The sequence below is a fragment of the Festucalex cinctus genome, chromosome 6 (genome assembly GCF_051991245.1).
Source record: "Festucalex cinctus isolate MCC-2025b chromosome 6, RoL_Fcin_1.0, whole genome shotgun sequence".
NCBI lineage: Eukaryota > Metazoa > Chordata > Actinopteri > Syngnathiformes > Syngnathidae > Festucalex > Festucalex cinctus.
In genome coordinates, this window is record NC_135416.1 from 11901444 (window position 1) to 11915590 (window position 14147).

A 14147-nucleotide genomic window follows, 5' to 3' on the forward strand; every position below is an offset into this window, starting at 1 on the left:
ATATGCAGTACACTTCACATGAATATGCTACACAAACAAATAAAGGGTCATGTCTCCCATTGCTTGCTTATCAACAAAAACAACAGTCCTTTTATACAAATATGACTATTTAGCATTTAATCTGCTTACCTTCAAAGACTATTTAACCAGTGTTATTTGAGCCCCCTGCATTTTCCCCAGAATTTAGAAGAAGAAGAAGAAGAAGAAGAAGAAGAAGAAGAAGAAGAAGAAAGTCTAGTTTCTTGTAGCATCTTCCACTAAACTCAAGAAAAAAATATGATTCAAAATCACGCTCATATTGCATGTGAATGGTGAAAAATTCTATAATTGATCTGAAATTAACCATTTTAACCGCACAAATGGTTACCTCCATCCATCCGTCAATGTTCAGTACCACTTGTTCTTACTATAGAGATACAGGTGAGCTGGAGTCTATCTCAGCTGGGTGTGAAGTCGGGTTCATCCTGAACTGGTTGTCAGCCAGTTGCAGGATACATTTAGAGAAGCAAACATTCACGCTGACCTCATCAGCATCATCTTGCAACTACGCAGTGTTGATGAGTCAGTGAAAAGGAAGAAAGTGGCATTTTTTATATTGTACATGCTTGGGAGAAAACACTTTCAACAAATGATGGCATAATTAATTTGTATCATGAGGAAAACTATCTTTTAAAATCCCAAATGTTCCTAATGTTGTGGTCAACAATGATTGTTATCTGGTTAATTCTGGTCTAACTTTACACCTTATCTTTTCAAATAAATGATCATGCTGTGTGGAAGTCAATAGTGTGGAAAAACTAGAAATAACACATTTTAACTTAGCTTTTTTTTTATTCATCAAAAGGGAAAACATACAAAAATGCATACAAATAGATAAAAAATAAATACATTAAATATGTTAAGCATAAGTTAAATCAATAATAATAATAACAGTTCTGAAGTGAAAAGGCTGCAAACGCAGATTGTGATTGTCCACACGTGTACTTGGAAATAAATAACATGTTTGATACAAACATCATTTGCCTGTTGATAGCTTCAACAGTTGCTCAAGTAAGCAGTTCTCTTCTGTTTTTAACAAGGTGAGTCCTTGATCAACTCAACTCGAGTTTATAGATGAACACTTTTTGGTAATTGTGCAAACTTTTTGGAAAACCAGCTAGTGGAGCATTCGTCCCCCTTTGCACGGCTCTTCAACGTCTCTTGCTGCTGGAAAAAGAGAAGGATATCCTTTTTAAACTTTTTGATTCAGTTGACACTGACTGGACATTTTATTAGGTACAAACGTAAAATCGAATGTGTTACAAGTATACTGTTCGTGAACTTTCATGGTCAAAGTAGTTTAATAGACTTCAACTTACTTATTAAGGATCCTCTCAATGACTCTCTTCACCCAGTGAGCCTCGGGGTCAAGGCACACCTCCTTGCCAGTCTTTTTCATTGTAGCACTGCAAGCAAGAAAAAGAGGTGCCTTCAGAACAAGCACTTTGGATGGACGACCCCAACAAGGTTGTTTCATCTTTGAAAGGTCAGATTGGCGTCAGACGGGAAAAAAAATTCTTACATGATCTCGGTCCTCTCGCAGTGAGAGTTGGCGCGAATCAGCTCCACCTTCTCGATGAGGCGGCCGATGGGTCTGCTCTCCGTCTCGATGCAGCGGCAGTGCAACTCGACTCCCAAACTTCTCAGGGCCATTCCTGCAAGGAAACAGGAGAGAATGTGGTTAAATGAAACAGTTTAGAATCTCATCAGTGACCAATACGCAAATTTAAATATAACCTAACAACAATTCCACAGCTGCATGATACAACAACAAAGCCTGCTTACCTTCACTGAAGGCCACAGAAGCCAGCAGGACCACCAAAGCGCTGAGGATCACTTTGCTCATCATTTTGTCGTTGTCAGATTGTACAATTGCGCAAACTTAAAAATGAAAAAGTTGCCGTTCAAAAATCTTGCTGGGAAGAAGTGAAATTCTGTTTGTTGATTTGTCGTCCTTTCTTTGCTCGACTTTTATCTGTCGCTTTGAGCTCTGCTGTGTGAATGTAGCGCTGAAGAGAGAGTTCCTCCTTTTATAGAGCCTCGCGTGAGTCACCTCACATGCAGGTGTTGCGCAAACTGGGATTGCTGGCAGTCGAGTGGGAATTTACGACATGAGGAGCAAGTATGGTAATTTGACTGATAACCTCAGGTTAAATGTACAGTATGAGGCACACATGATAAGTATTTGTCATAGATTACAAAAAAAATAAAAAAATATGCATGTGATTGGAATCTTTGGCATGTTTCAACTAATAGTGATTCACAGGTGACATATCATTAAAGGTGCACTTGATATTAGAAGGGAAGTGGTCATCAGGTAAAGTCAACCATTATAACAAATATTCTTACTAAAAGAACAAGGGGTCCCATCTCCATTTGCTTGTTTATCAACAAAAACAACAGTCCTTTTATACAAACATTACTATTTAGCAACAGTGTCAGTCAGTCATAACTGGCTAATAACACTAGTTTCTCCGAATCAATCAATAAAGTATTAACGTTCCGAGGGCCCACTGAATTTGAATTATTGACAGTCGTGTGGACATCCTGTGTGGAGGTTGCATGTTCTCTATGTGCTTGATTGGGTTTTCTCCGTGCAGGTACTCCCGATTTCCTCCCACATACCAAAAACATGCATGCTAGGTTGACCGAAGACTCTGAATTGTCCATAGTTGAGTCAGTGTGAATGTTTGTTTCTCTATGTATCCTGAACTGTAAAAATTGTTACAAGTAGTTGTTCATTGAAAGTCAAGTCAAGTCATCTTTATTTATATAGCCTTAGTTGTATTTGCCATTTAAAACAAGACTGTTACCGTATTGATTTGATTGTTAAAACCATTTATTTTGCATTGACAGACATCAATTTTGATTTGTACGGAAGTAAATATACGTCCAAAAGACCCAAAATAAAGTTTTTGATTTCCTTCCAATTATGTTTGTTTTTTTTCTTCATGCCCTCCAGGTAATATATTTAGTTTGAGTCAAATGGACTTGAGCATGCGCATTAAAAATGACAGCACATCAGTACCACTGCGGCGTTATTGTACATGGGCTTCGGATGGCGAAGTGGTTACAGTCACTTGCCTTCAACGCAGGCAGCATGGGTTTGCTTCCCCACTCGGGAGACCATGTTTGTATTTGTGAGAGTTTGAAAAAAAACAAAAAAAAAACATGGCATTTTACTGTACCTATTGCCATTTAAAGCTGTACTATATTGTTGGGCTTTGAGTGAGTGTTTTGAATTTGGTAGTTTGAGGGGCAACACTGCTTTCAGGAAGCATTTGATATTGTTTATTGCTGCTCACTGACAATCAGTGGTACTTTAACTTCATAAAATGCGAGGAATAGTACTTGGTTATACATAAATTAATTAACTGGTGTCAAAGTGATTATGTTAATTCAGCTAAAAGTTAATAAATTAGTTTGGTTCAGTAACTAAAATGTTAAGAAAATAATTTGGAACAAGCCAATAAAATTAAGATTGGTTCAAGTGAAGAATTATTGTTTACATCAACATGAAATAATCAGGTCATACAAAGTCTCTCAATTTAGTTTCTGTGAAGTTAAATATTTTAGATGTGGTATTTGTTTGTTTGTTTTTTTGTTTTGTTTTGGGGGGTTTTAAAGCGGGGTTATAATTATTGCAGTGTGCAACTGGCTGGTAACCAGTACAGGATGAACCCTGCTGCTAGTTCTCACCCAGCTGAGATAGTACTAAATATGGAGCAATGATAATGAATGGAAATTAAATGGAAATGTTGGAATATGATCATGATGAATTCAAAATTGCTACTACTCTATTTAGAAGTGTACAATTGCCAACAACCCTATCGGCATAATACCCGCGTGAACTCATCAGCATCAGCATCTTGCAGCCACGCAGTGTTGACGAGTTATTGAAAAGGAAGAAAGTGATGTTTTTTATATTGTACATGCTTGGGGAGAAAACACTTTCAATAAAAGATGAGAATTTATTTTTGTCCTGAGGAAAACTACCATTTAAAGTCACAAATGTTCCTAATGTTGTGGTCAACAAGGATTGTTATCAGTTGAATTCAGGTCTAATCAATAACATGGAAAAATGAGAAATGACACATTTCAAATTAGGTTGTTTTTTGTTTTTTATTCCTCAACATGGAAAAAAAAATACAAAAATGGTATTCAAATAAATAAAATAAACACATAAATACATTAAATACGGTAAGCATAAGTTAAATCAATAATATTAGTAACAGTTCAAAGCAGCTCAGCTTAAGTGAAAATCTTGCAACACAGATCGTGAGTGTCTAGACACGTGCGTACTTGGAAATAAATAACATGTTTGATACAAACATTAATTTCCTGTTGATAATGTCAACAGTTACTCAAGTAAGCAATTCTCCTCTGTTTTGAAACAAGGTGATCCTTGATCAGTTGAACACTTTTTGGTACATGTGCCGAGTTTTTGTAAAACCAGCTCGTGGAGCATTCGTCCCCCTTTGCACGGCTCTTCAACGTCTCTTGCTGCTGGAAAAAAAGAAGGATATCCTTTTTTAACTTTTTGATTCAGTTGACACTGACTGGACAGTTTATTAGGTACAAACGTAAAATCGAATGTGTTACAAGTATACTGTTCGTGAACCTACATGGTCAAAGTAGTTTAATAGACTTCAACTTACTTATTAAGGATCCTTTCAATGACTCTCTTCACCCAGTGAGCCTCGGGGTCAAGGCACACCTCCTTGCCAGTCTTTTTCATTGTAGCACTGCAAGCAAGAAAAAGAGGTGCCTTCAGAACAAGCACTTTGGATGGACGACCCCAACAAGGTTGTTTCATCTTTGAAAGGTCAGATTGGCGTCAGACGGAAAAAAAATTCTTACATGATCTCGGTCCTCTCGCAGTGAGAGTTGGCGCGAATCAGCTCCACCTTCTCGATGAGGCGGCCGATGGGTCTGCTCTCCGTCTCGATGCAGCGGCAGTGCAACTCGACTCCCAAACTTCTCAGGGCCATTCCTGCAAGGAAACAGGGGAGAATGCGGTTAAATGAAGCACTTTAGATTGTCATCCATGATCATTATGCAAATCCAAACATGTACTAACAACAATTCCACAGCTGCATGATACAACAAAAAACTCTGCTTACCTTCACTGAAAGCCACAGAAGCCAGCAGGACCACCAAAGCGCTTAGAATCACTTTGCTCATCATTTTGTCGTTGTCAGATTGTACAACAGCGCAAACTTAAAAATGAAAAAGTTGCCGTTCAAAAATGTCGCTGAAAAGAAGAGAAATTCTGTTTGTTGATTTGTCGTCCTTTCTTTGCTCGACTTTTATCTGTCGCTTTGAGCTCTGCTGTGTGAATGTAGTGCTGAAGAGAGAGTTCCTCCTTTTATAGAGCCTCGCATGAGTCACCTCACATGCAGGTGTTGCGCAAACTGGGATTGTTGGCAGTCGAGTGGGAATTTACGACATGAGGAGCAAGTAAGGTAAATTGACTGACAGCCTCAGGTTAAATGTACAGTATGAGGCACACATGATAAGTATTTGTCATAGATTACAAAAAAAAAAGAAAAAAATCGATGCATGTGATTGGAATCTTTGGCATGTCTGACATGTTTTTCAACCTGATGTCCCAGGCCTGATAGAAAGTGATCAACTAATAGTGATTCACAGGTGACATATCATTAAAGGTGTGCTTGATATGAGAAGGCAAGCGGTCATCGGGTAAAGTCAACTATAACAATTATCACAAATATTCTTACTAAAAAGATACACAGTACACTGACATGAAAGACAAACAGAGGGTCACGTCTACATTTGCTTGGTTGTCAACAAAAACGATGGTCCTTTTATACCAACATTACTATTTAAAAATTAATCAGTTTACCTTCAAAGACTTTTTAAAGGTGTATTCAAGGATCTTCTCAAAAAGTAAAAGCCAAACGTCCATGTGTCACTTTTTTAAAAATGTGCATGGCAGACATCTTACCAGCTCTCCTGCTCGTCCGCAGGGGTGGAGCCGGGGGCGGGTGCGCATGCTCAGCGAAGAACGAGCACGCACGAGCTCGTTACGGCAGATTGATTGACGGAATCGAAAACCAATTGTTAAGATGATCCACCCGGAAGACGGAGAGACAAAAGATTCTTGAATCCGCCTTTAACTGGTGTCATTTGAGCCCCCTGCAACATTCTCAGGCTTTTGTTGCCATCGTCCTACTTTCTTTGGAACGTGATGCAGGCATCAAATTCAGTAGTGTCTTCACAAAAATACAATCACAAGTAACTGTTTCAAATGACTTTGTAATAATTTGTGCATTCACCAGCCACAGCATCATTTTTTGTTGTCTGCACAGTCTAATAAAACTAATAAAAGTGTTGTCTGGCTCTTAAAGGAATTTTTAAGTGACAACCAATTGGGCATCCTGAACGAGCTAGCAACCAGTCCAGGCTGTAGTCCACCTAAAGTCAGCTGGAATAGACTCCAGGTCCAATGTAACCTTGAACAAGGTAAGCCATTATAATAGTTAGTTACGACTCGAGTACAACTATCACTGTAGTCACTATTCACAAAGTCCTAAAATGCCACAAGATGGCACCGAAGACCTGCTGGTGTCGAGAGATACGTGTGTTGAAGTGATACATTTGACTCAAAGACAAGCTTTGCAAGTCAGGGGAGGAGATAAATTAGCCTTAGTCAGTGGAAGATGCTGTATATGCATGCTCTTTTTTAATCATAATAATGGAAGTCCCTTATTTTTAAGGTTAATGTAAAATTTGTTTGAAATCATGTTAAATTGCTTTGCATTAATCTAGATGTGCATCAAAATATAATGAAGAACTCCTAATAGTTCTCTGACAGTGCCAGTCAGCCATAACAGGCTAATAACACTAATTTCTCCGAATCAATCGATAAAGTATTTTAATAAAACCATCCGAAAATTCCTATTTAAATAAAATCTGAAAGTGTTGAGTAAGTGAGAATGTTTGTTCCTCTCTATGAATCCTGCAACTGGCTGGCAAGTAGTTCAGGATGAACCCTGCTTCTCGCCCAGCTGAGATGCTCATGAACCAATAATAGTAAATGGAAATGAAATGAAAATCTTTAGAATATGATCATGATGAATTCAAAATTTCTGCTACTCTATTCAGAAGTTTACACTGGACAACAACTCTATCGGCATAATACCAGGGTGAACTCATCAGCATCATCGTGTTGCAGCCATGCAGTGTTGATGAGTCATTGAAAAGGAAGAAAGTGACATTTTTTATATTGTACATGCTTGGGATAAAACACTTTCAAAAAAGATGACATAATTATTTTTTTGTCCTGAGGAAAACTACCATTTAAAATTCCTCGTGTTGTGGTCAACAATGATTGTTATGAGTTGAATTCAGGTCTAATCAATAACATGGAAAAATGAGAAATGACACATTTTAACTTAGTTCTTTTTTTTTTTTTATTCCTCGACAGGGAAATAATACAAAACTTGTATTCAAATAAATAAAAAAAATAAACACATAAATACATTAAATATGATAAGCATAAGTTAAATCAATAATATCAGTAACAGTTTAAAGCAGCTCAGCTTAAGTGAAAATCTTGCAACACAGATCGTGAGTGTCTAGACACGTGCGTACTTGGAAATAAATAACATGTTTGATACAAACATTAATTTCCTGTTGATAATGTCAACAGTTACTCAAGTAAGCAATTCTCCTCCTTTTTGAAACAAGGTGATCCTTGATCAGTTGAACACTTTTTGGTACATGTGCCGGGTTTTTGTAAAACCAGCTCGTGGAGCATTCGTCCCCCTTTGCACGGCTCTTCAACGTCTCTTGCTGCTGGAAAAAGAAGGATATCCTTTTTTAACTTTTTGATTCAGTTGACACTGACTGGGCAGTTTATTAGGTACAAACGTAAAATCGAATGTGTTACAAGTATACTGTTCGTGAACCTACATGGTCAAAGTAGTTTAATAGACTTCAACTTACTTATTAAGGATCCTCTCAATGACTCTCTTCACCCAATGAGCCTCGGGGTCAAGGCACACCTCCTTGCCAGTCTTTTTCATTGTAGCACTGCAAGAAAGAAAAAGAGGTGCCTTCAGAACAAGCACTTTGGATGGACGACCCCAACAAGGTTGTTTCATCTTTGAAAGGTCAGATTGGCGTCAGACAGGAAAAAAAATTCTTACATGATCTCGGTCCTCTCGCAGTGAGAGTTGGCGCGAATCAGCTCCACCTTCTCGATGAGGCGGCCGATGGGTCTGCTCTCCGTCTCGATGCAGCGGCAGTGCAACTCGACTCCCAAACTTCTCAGGGCCATTCCTGCAAGGAAACAGGAGAGAATGCGGTTAAATGAAACAGTTTAGAATCTCATCAGTGACCAATACGCAAATTTAAATATAACCTAACAACAATTCCACAGCTGCATGATACAATAACAAAGCCTGCTTACCTTCACTAAAGGCCACAGAAGCCAGCAGGACCACCAAAGCGCTTAGAATCACTTTGCTCATCATTTTGTCGTTCTCAGATCGTATAATAGCTCAAACTTAAAATGAAAAAGTTGCCGTTCAAATCTATTGAAATGCAGTTTGTTGACTTGCCGTCCTTTCTTTGCTCTACTTTTCGCTTTGAGCTCTGCTGTGCGAGTGTAGTGCTGAAGAGGAGAGTTCCTCCTTTTATAGAGCCTTACATGAGTCACCTGACATGCAGATGTTGCGCAAACTGGGATTGCTGGCGGTCGAGTGGGAATTTACACCATGCGAAGCAAGCAAGGTAATTTGATTGACAGGTTAATTGTATGAGGCACACACATGGCTAAGTATTTCTTACAGATCGTTTGGAAAACACAATGACTAAAATGTTGTAATTCAGTTTCATGTGATTGTAATCTTTGGCATGTTTTACAGCTTTTTCATTTTGCTGTTTCTCAGACCCAGGTCTGAGAAAATGATCAACTAATTGTGATTCACAGGTGACATATCATTAAAGTGTGCTTGATATGAGAAGGCGAGTGGTCATCAGGTAAAGTCAGCCATGATAACAAATATTCTTACTAAAACTACAGTACACTCACATTGCCACACAGACAAATAGAGGGTACGTCTCATTTTGCCTTTTTGTCAACAAAAACAACAACAATCCTTATATACCGATTTTCACAGTTAACAAATAATCAGTTTACCTGCAGAGCCTTTTGTTACCATTGTCCTACTTTCATTAGAATATGATGCAGGCAACAAATTCAGTATTATACTGTCTTCACAAAAACACCATGTAATACAGTAAATGACCATCATAATTTATTCTATTCATTTAGCAGCCACAGCATAATTTTTGTCTGCAGTCTAATGAAACCAATAAAAGGCATAGCTGGCTCTCAGTTTTGACTGACAGTGTCAGAGAACGATCAGGGGTTCTTTATTATTATCATTATATTTTGAAATTCATTTTGATTAATGTTCACACAATTGAATCAAATAATTGTAACAAATATTTAAATATATTTAATGACTATGGATTTTTTTTTTTTTTTTTACTTTTGACTGGCCAGTAGGCCAGGATGTGCGTCACCTCTTGTTAAAAGTCAGCTGGGATAGGTTCCAGCTCCCCCGCAACTCTAATGACGACAACTGCAAGAGTAAACGGATGGCTGGATGGAGGAATTATAAGGGAGATTCCTATATTGTGCAAGTACAGTACCGTACAGTTAAACATCTTAAAATGAACACCTCTTAAGTCATACAATTCAGAATTTGACTACAAAATTCAGAAAAAAATACAACTTTAAAAGTAACCCATTTCATTGAGCGTTTTTTTTTTTTTTTAAGAAACAAATTTGTTGAGGTTTCATGATGACAACAGTTCAATACAACAGTGGCACATGGAAACAGAAGTTCAGAAAAAAAAAATCAAAGATAGGTTCTATCATACCAAATATGTTTTTTTTTTCCTAGTTACTTGATACAGATTTATTGTCAATTCTTGCTGCAGTTGATCAGGGATATTTTGTCAAACCTATCATTTAAAATATTTCCTATATGAAAATTTGTTTTGGACTTTGATAATTTGCCGGTACGATTGTACTCAACCTTTGATGTTTCACTAAAAGGCACCTTAAATTTGGATTCAAATGTAATCAATCCCTTTCACCAGGATAGAATGGAATTAAATATCATTAGAGACGAAAATGTTTTATTTGAAAAGTCACAAAGGTGCACTTCAATAAACGGCCTTTAATAGGTTAAACTGAATGAAACTGAAATCTTTCAATTCAATCATAATGCTTTCAAATATGCAAACATCCTGCTTTATGTTGGTGAGTAATGATACATGTTTTACATTTCACCTGTTATAACAGCTAAAAAAAATAAATGAAATTCAGATGTATTGAAAATATTTGGACACAAAAAATATTTGCAACAAAGTACATTATATTATTATATATCAAGTAATACGATGAGGCCGATTCAGTGATTTTCATGTGTAAATGAATATTGTCCACATGATTGCACACATACTGGAAAGTGCACTAAAATGTGACAATAGAAAACTGATGACATGATACGACATGTGATGATTGATGGTGGTGGCTGTGTGACAGGAAAAAAAAAAAAGTAAAAGTTTCCTCTGAGCTCAAGGAATGCTGTAATTGTACGTACCCGTAGGCCTACATGACAATAGTCATGGCAAGTGAAGTCTGACGCAAAGTGGGCAAGCAGAGACGCGTCAGTTCACAGTCATCAGTCACACCGCAAAACAGGAAGTATGGCGCAACTTTTGCAATTGTGGTGCATTCGCACTTAATATTGGCTCAATGACAAAACAAAAAACAAAAAAACAAGATTGCGGTTTAAAAAAACGGAAGATAAGTTTTTGCTATTTCCTTATTTCATATGACAAAGACAAATGATAGTAGAGGAAGTAGATTTCAATGTCTCATGAGAAGGGGATTAACTTAATTTGGACATATTTTCACTGATCTGGTTCGAGCGCAAGTATTTTGCGCAATGTTATCCTATAATAGCTCATTCTCACTCTTTTGTCTAATTGTTGTGCAGTGGGCATAGCATTATTTTTTTTATATGTCTTGTTTTTATACAAGTTAAAACAAAGGCTTTTAAACAATTTTGTAAGGTAAATTTCATTTCAATAACTCACCCATGTTCGATTGTCACAGTCCGTTTGGGGAACATGAGGCATACCATAACTTCCTGTTGACCTCAGTTAAAACTTTCCAGTCACAGCGGAAATGCACTTCAAGATGATCAGCATGTGAGACTCGCAGAGGCTCGGTCCCATAAACATGGCTCATCGTTTAAAAACACTTTACATGTCTCAACTTCTAGATTACGGGAATAAGGGCAACGTGTGTCTGCTGGTAAATTATTACACGAATATATTGTCGTTTCAGTTTGGTTGAAATGATCCAACCTTTCTGTTATGGAATTATGAGGCTTGAATTGATATTTCAATATCAATATATGACGTCTGACTAAAGATGGGGCATAATAATCAATTGGTTTATCAATAAAAATGTGGTCTGGTAGTTTTTAGGTAGTTTGCAGCCTAAAGAAAACCGACTTAATGTTAGATAATGCATGCTCAGATGCATTCAACAAGATTTTGTGGCAGCTCCTCAAGGATATCGAACATTCACAGAGAGGTTCTCCCATCCCATTAAAAATGATACAGTTTAAAAATAAATAAATAAATAAATCTGGCCCAGTATTCTGACAGCAAATACTCTAAGATTTGATTTCCATTATTTTTCAGAAGCTCACCCTATTTAAAAGGGAAGTTAAGTAAAAAAATGTTTTAACAATATTACGCTCTCTGTGCCCCCACTAGTCTAAACAGTGTTCTGATTAATATTGTGTTTGTGAAATATGAATGAAGCCATAAAATACACCCGTTTTTTTTATCCATCTCAAGGGGCAGCCATTTTGCCCCTTGTTGTCGACTGAAAATTACGTCATAGTGCCTAAACTCTCAGCTAAAGAGTTAACGACTCACCTGTTGGTAGGTTTGGTCATGTGATGTTCATAAGCGAACAGAAAGTGGCAAAATGGCCGCCACCTGAGATATATAGAAAAGGGTGGTTTTTGCTGATTATTTATATTCCACAAATGCAATATTAATCACAATATTGTGTTTAGACTAGTCGAGTCAAGTCAAGTTTATTTATATAGCCCTTAAATCACACAAGAGTCTCAAAGGGCTTCACATGCCCACAGTTGACAAATATCGACGACATCCCCTGATCAAACCACAAAAGCGCAAGACTTGCTTGACTTCCCTTTAGATGTTGCATTCAAGGAAGGTGGGCGTCTGATTTATCCCACTTGGATTGTCCCAGTTCTGACCTCATACGTTAAAGGGAAATGTAAACAACAAAGATGGCAGATTCCAACAAAATGTTTGTTGTAGTGGTTAACGCAGTCATTCCAAATCATGTTGTGTTACGTGAAGCTGTTTCAAATCACTAAATTAAAGTAACAATACATAAATATAAATAAATATCTGTTTAAAATCATGTAAATTATGTTCTGCCATTCATGGTCTATCTCTCCATGGGGGTCGCCATTGCCGAGGGATGTAAGATTGAAGCCGGTCAGTGAAATCGTGATCCTTTTTTTTTTTTTTTTCACGACTTCTCAATTCTTTGTACAAGTTCAAAGGGGCGTTCCCGTGTTCACTTCCTGGTATGAAGTCGGAAAATAATACATTAATTAATAGTTAAAGTTCATATGAATTAAGTTAATATAACAAATTCAGGTTGCTATATTAAAAACTGCATTGCGGAAGGGACATTACACAAAACAAATGGTCATAATACTGAAAAAGCAAATTCTTATGCTAAAATATCAAATAAAATAATTAGTTTAAAAGGTTCCTTTACCTGCTCCTGTGCCACCATGACCTCTACCTCTGCATGTGTGAACATGTCTGGATTGATGATGAAATAAAAAATGTTGATTAATTCCCCGCAGGCAGAATGTAGAACGTATTTTTCTTGTTAGTGCAGAGCTGGCTGGCCTTTGAAGCTGCATGTTGCTTGTAATCAAAATATGTTTTTATGATTGTTGACACCATGTGAGAATTTCACTTCATTTGACTTATCATTAGCATTTTCTGCAAAGTCTTCTTGTATTTATTATACATGCAAATAAAGACAGCTAATTTTCCGCAACACCGTCACCGTTACTGTGCATTTTCTCAGACAGTGTGAGAATTTTGAATCAGATAAACACATTTTGTGCTATTACACCATTAACTGGAACAATTGCGACATATTAATCGGGCTTCTCCAATCCTTCCTTCCTATAAATCAGCTTATCAGCAAGTTTGCAGAAGCCTGATATTTACAATCAGGTGTGTTGGAGTACGGAAACATCTAAAACCTGCAGCCTTTATGAAATGATCGTGTGCATGTGAAGGAAATGCATCATCCACCCATAGCTTTTTAAAATACTGAAAATTATGCATTTGATTTCTGCACGCAAAATAAGGTCGTGAGAGCATCCCATTTTGCAAAACACTAAATCTACCGAAACTAATGTATACAGATTATTACTGTGCAGGTAGAAGTGGGTGTTTGCCGTTGTGTGGTGTTGTGTGAGGGAGCAATGAGTCTCCTAAACGGTCGGTCAGTCAATTTTTGACACCCATAGGTATGCCGATGGAAAAAAAAAAAAACTCCCGATTTTGCACAACCTTAAGTTGGCAAGTATGCGATCACGCGTCCGTGTGTGGCTCAAAGTAAGCCGATACTGCATACAAAGATTTAATGAGGGTAAAACCAGATGCTGGGAAAATCAGGCATGATTCATAGAGCTCACATTGTTTAGTTTACACTCACGTTTTTTTTTCTTTAGCTTTAAGGTGTAAACTAATAGGGATAATGAACTTTATTGTGCAGCGTGAGAACTGATATACACCTTATTGTAATACTTACAATGTGTGAACTTTTTTTTTTTTTTTTTGACCGATAGTGAGCCAACACGAGGGAGTCAAGACATGCTCAAAAAATTCTGATCAGCAAACACCCGTTGGGGAGTTTTGGAGATGTCATTGAGTTTTTAGATACGATGCAGCTGGAGGAGGAGTCAAGCTCCTTTTAT

The 14147-nt window shown here is 37.3% G+C and overlaps 3 protein-coding genes across 6 annotated transcripts; all 3 read right to left on the bottom strand.

Moving 5' to 3' along the window:
• Positions 1-842: 842 nt before the first annotated feature.
• Positions 843-2021, bottom strand: LOC144020502 (interleukin-8-like). Of its 2 annotated transcripts, none has more exons than XM_077524057.1 (4): positions 1825-2021; positions 1562-1694; positions 1359-1445; positions 843-1203 (listed from the first exon to the last, which is right to left on the bottom strand). In XM_077524057.1, exons 1-4 carry the CDS (start codon positions 1886-1888, stop codon positions 1191-1193), a joined length of 297 nt encoding a protein of 98 aa, XP_077380183.1. In that variant the 5' UTR covers positions 1889-2021; the 3' UTR covers positions 843-1190. The 2 variants fall into 2 exon arrangements, with proteins under 2 accessions (XP_077380183.1, XP_077380182.1); XM_077524056.1 differs by having other exon boundaries at positions 847-1206.
• A 2121-nt stretch (positions 2022-4142) lies between these two features.
• Positions 4143-5366, bottom strand: LOC144020498 (interleukin-8-like). 2 transcript variants are annotated; one of them, XM_077524050.1, is made up of 4 exons: positions 5163-5366; positions 4900-5032; positions 4698-4784; positions 4143-4542 (listed from the first exon to the last, which is right to left on the bottom strand). In XM_077524050.1, exons 1-4 carry the CDS (start codon positions 5224-5226, stop codon positions 4530-4532), a joined length of 297 nt encoding a protein of 98 aa, XP_077380176.1. In that variant the 5' UTR covers positions 5227-5366; the 3' UTR covers positions 4143-4529. The 2 variants fall into 2 exon arrangements, with proteins under 2 accessions (XP_077380176.1, XP_077380175.1); XM_077524049.1 differs by having other exon boundaries at positions 4143-4545.
• Positions 5367-7525: 2159 nt separating this feature from the next.
• LOC144020926 (interleukin-8-like) lies at positions 7526-8664 on the bottom strand. Of its 2 annotated transcripts, none has more exons than XM_077524848.1 (4): positions 8477-8664; positions 8214-8346; positions 8011-8097; positions 7526-7857 (listed from the first exon to the last, which is right to left on the bottom strand). In XM_077524848.1, the coding sequence occupies exons 1-4, from the start codon at positions 8538-8540 to the stop codon at positions 7845-7847; spliced, it is 297 nt and encodes a 98-aa protein (XP_077380974.1). In that variant the 5' UTR covers positions 8541-8664; the 3' UTR covers positions 7526-7844. The 2 variants fall into 2 exon arrangements, with proteins under 2 accessions (XP_077380974.1, XP_077380973.1); XM_077524847.1 differs by having other exon boundaries at positions 7530-7860.
• Between the last annotated feature and the right edge of the window lie 5483 nt (positions 8665-14147).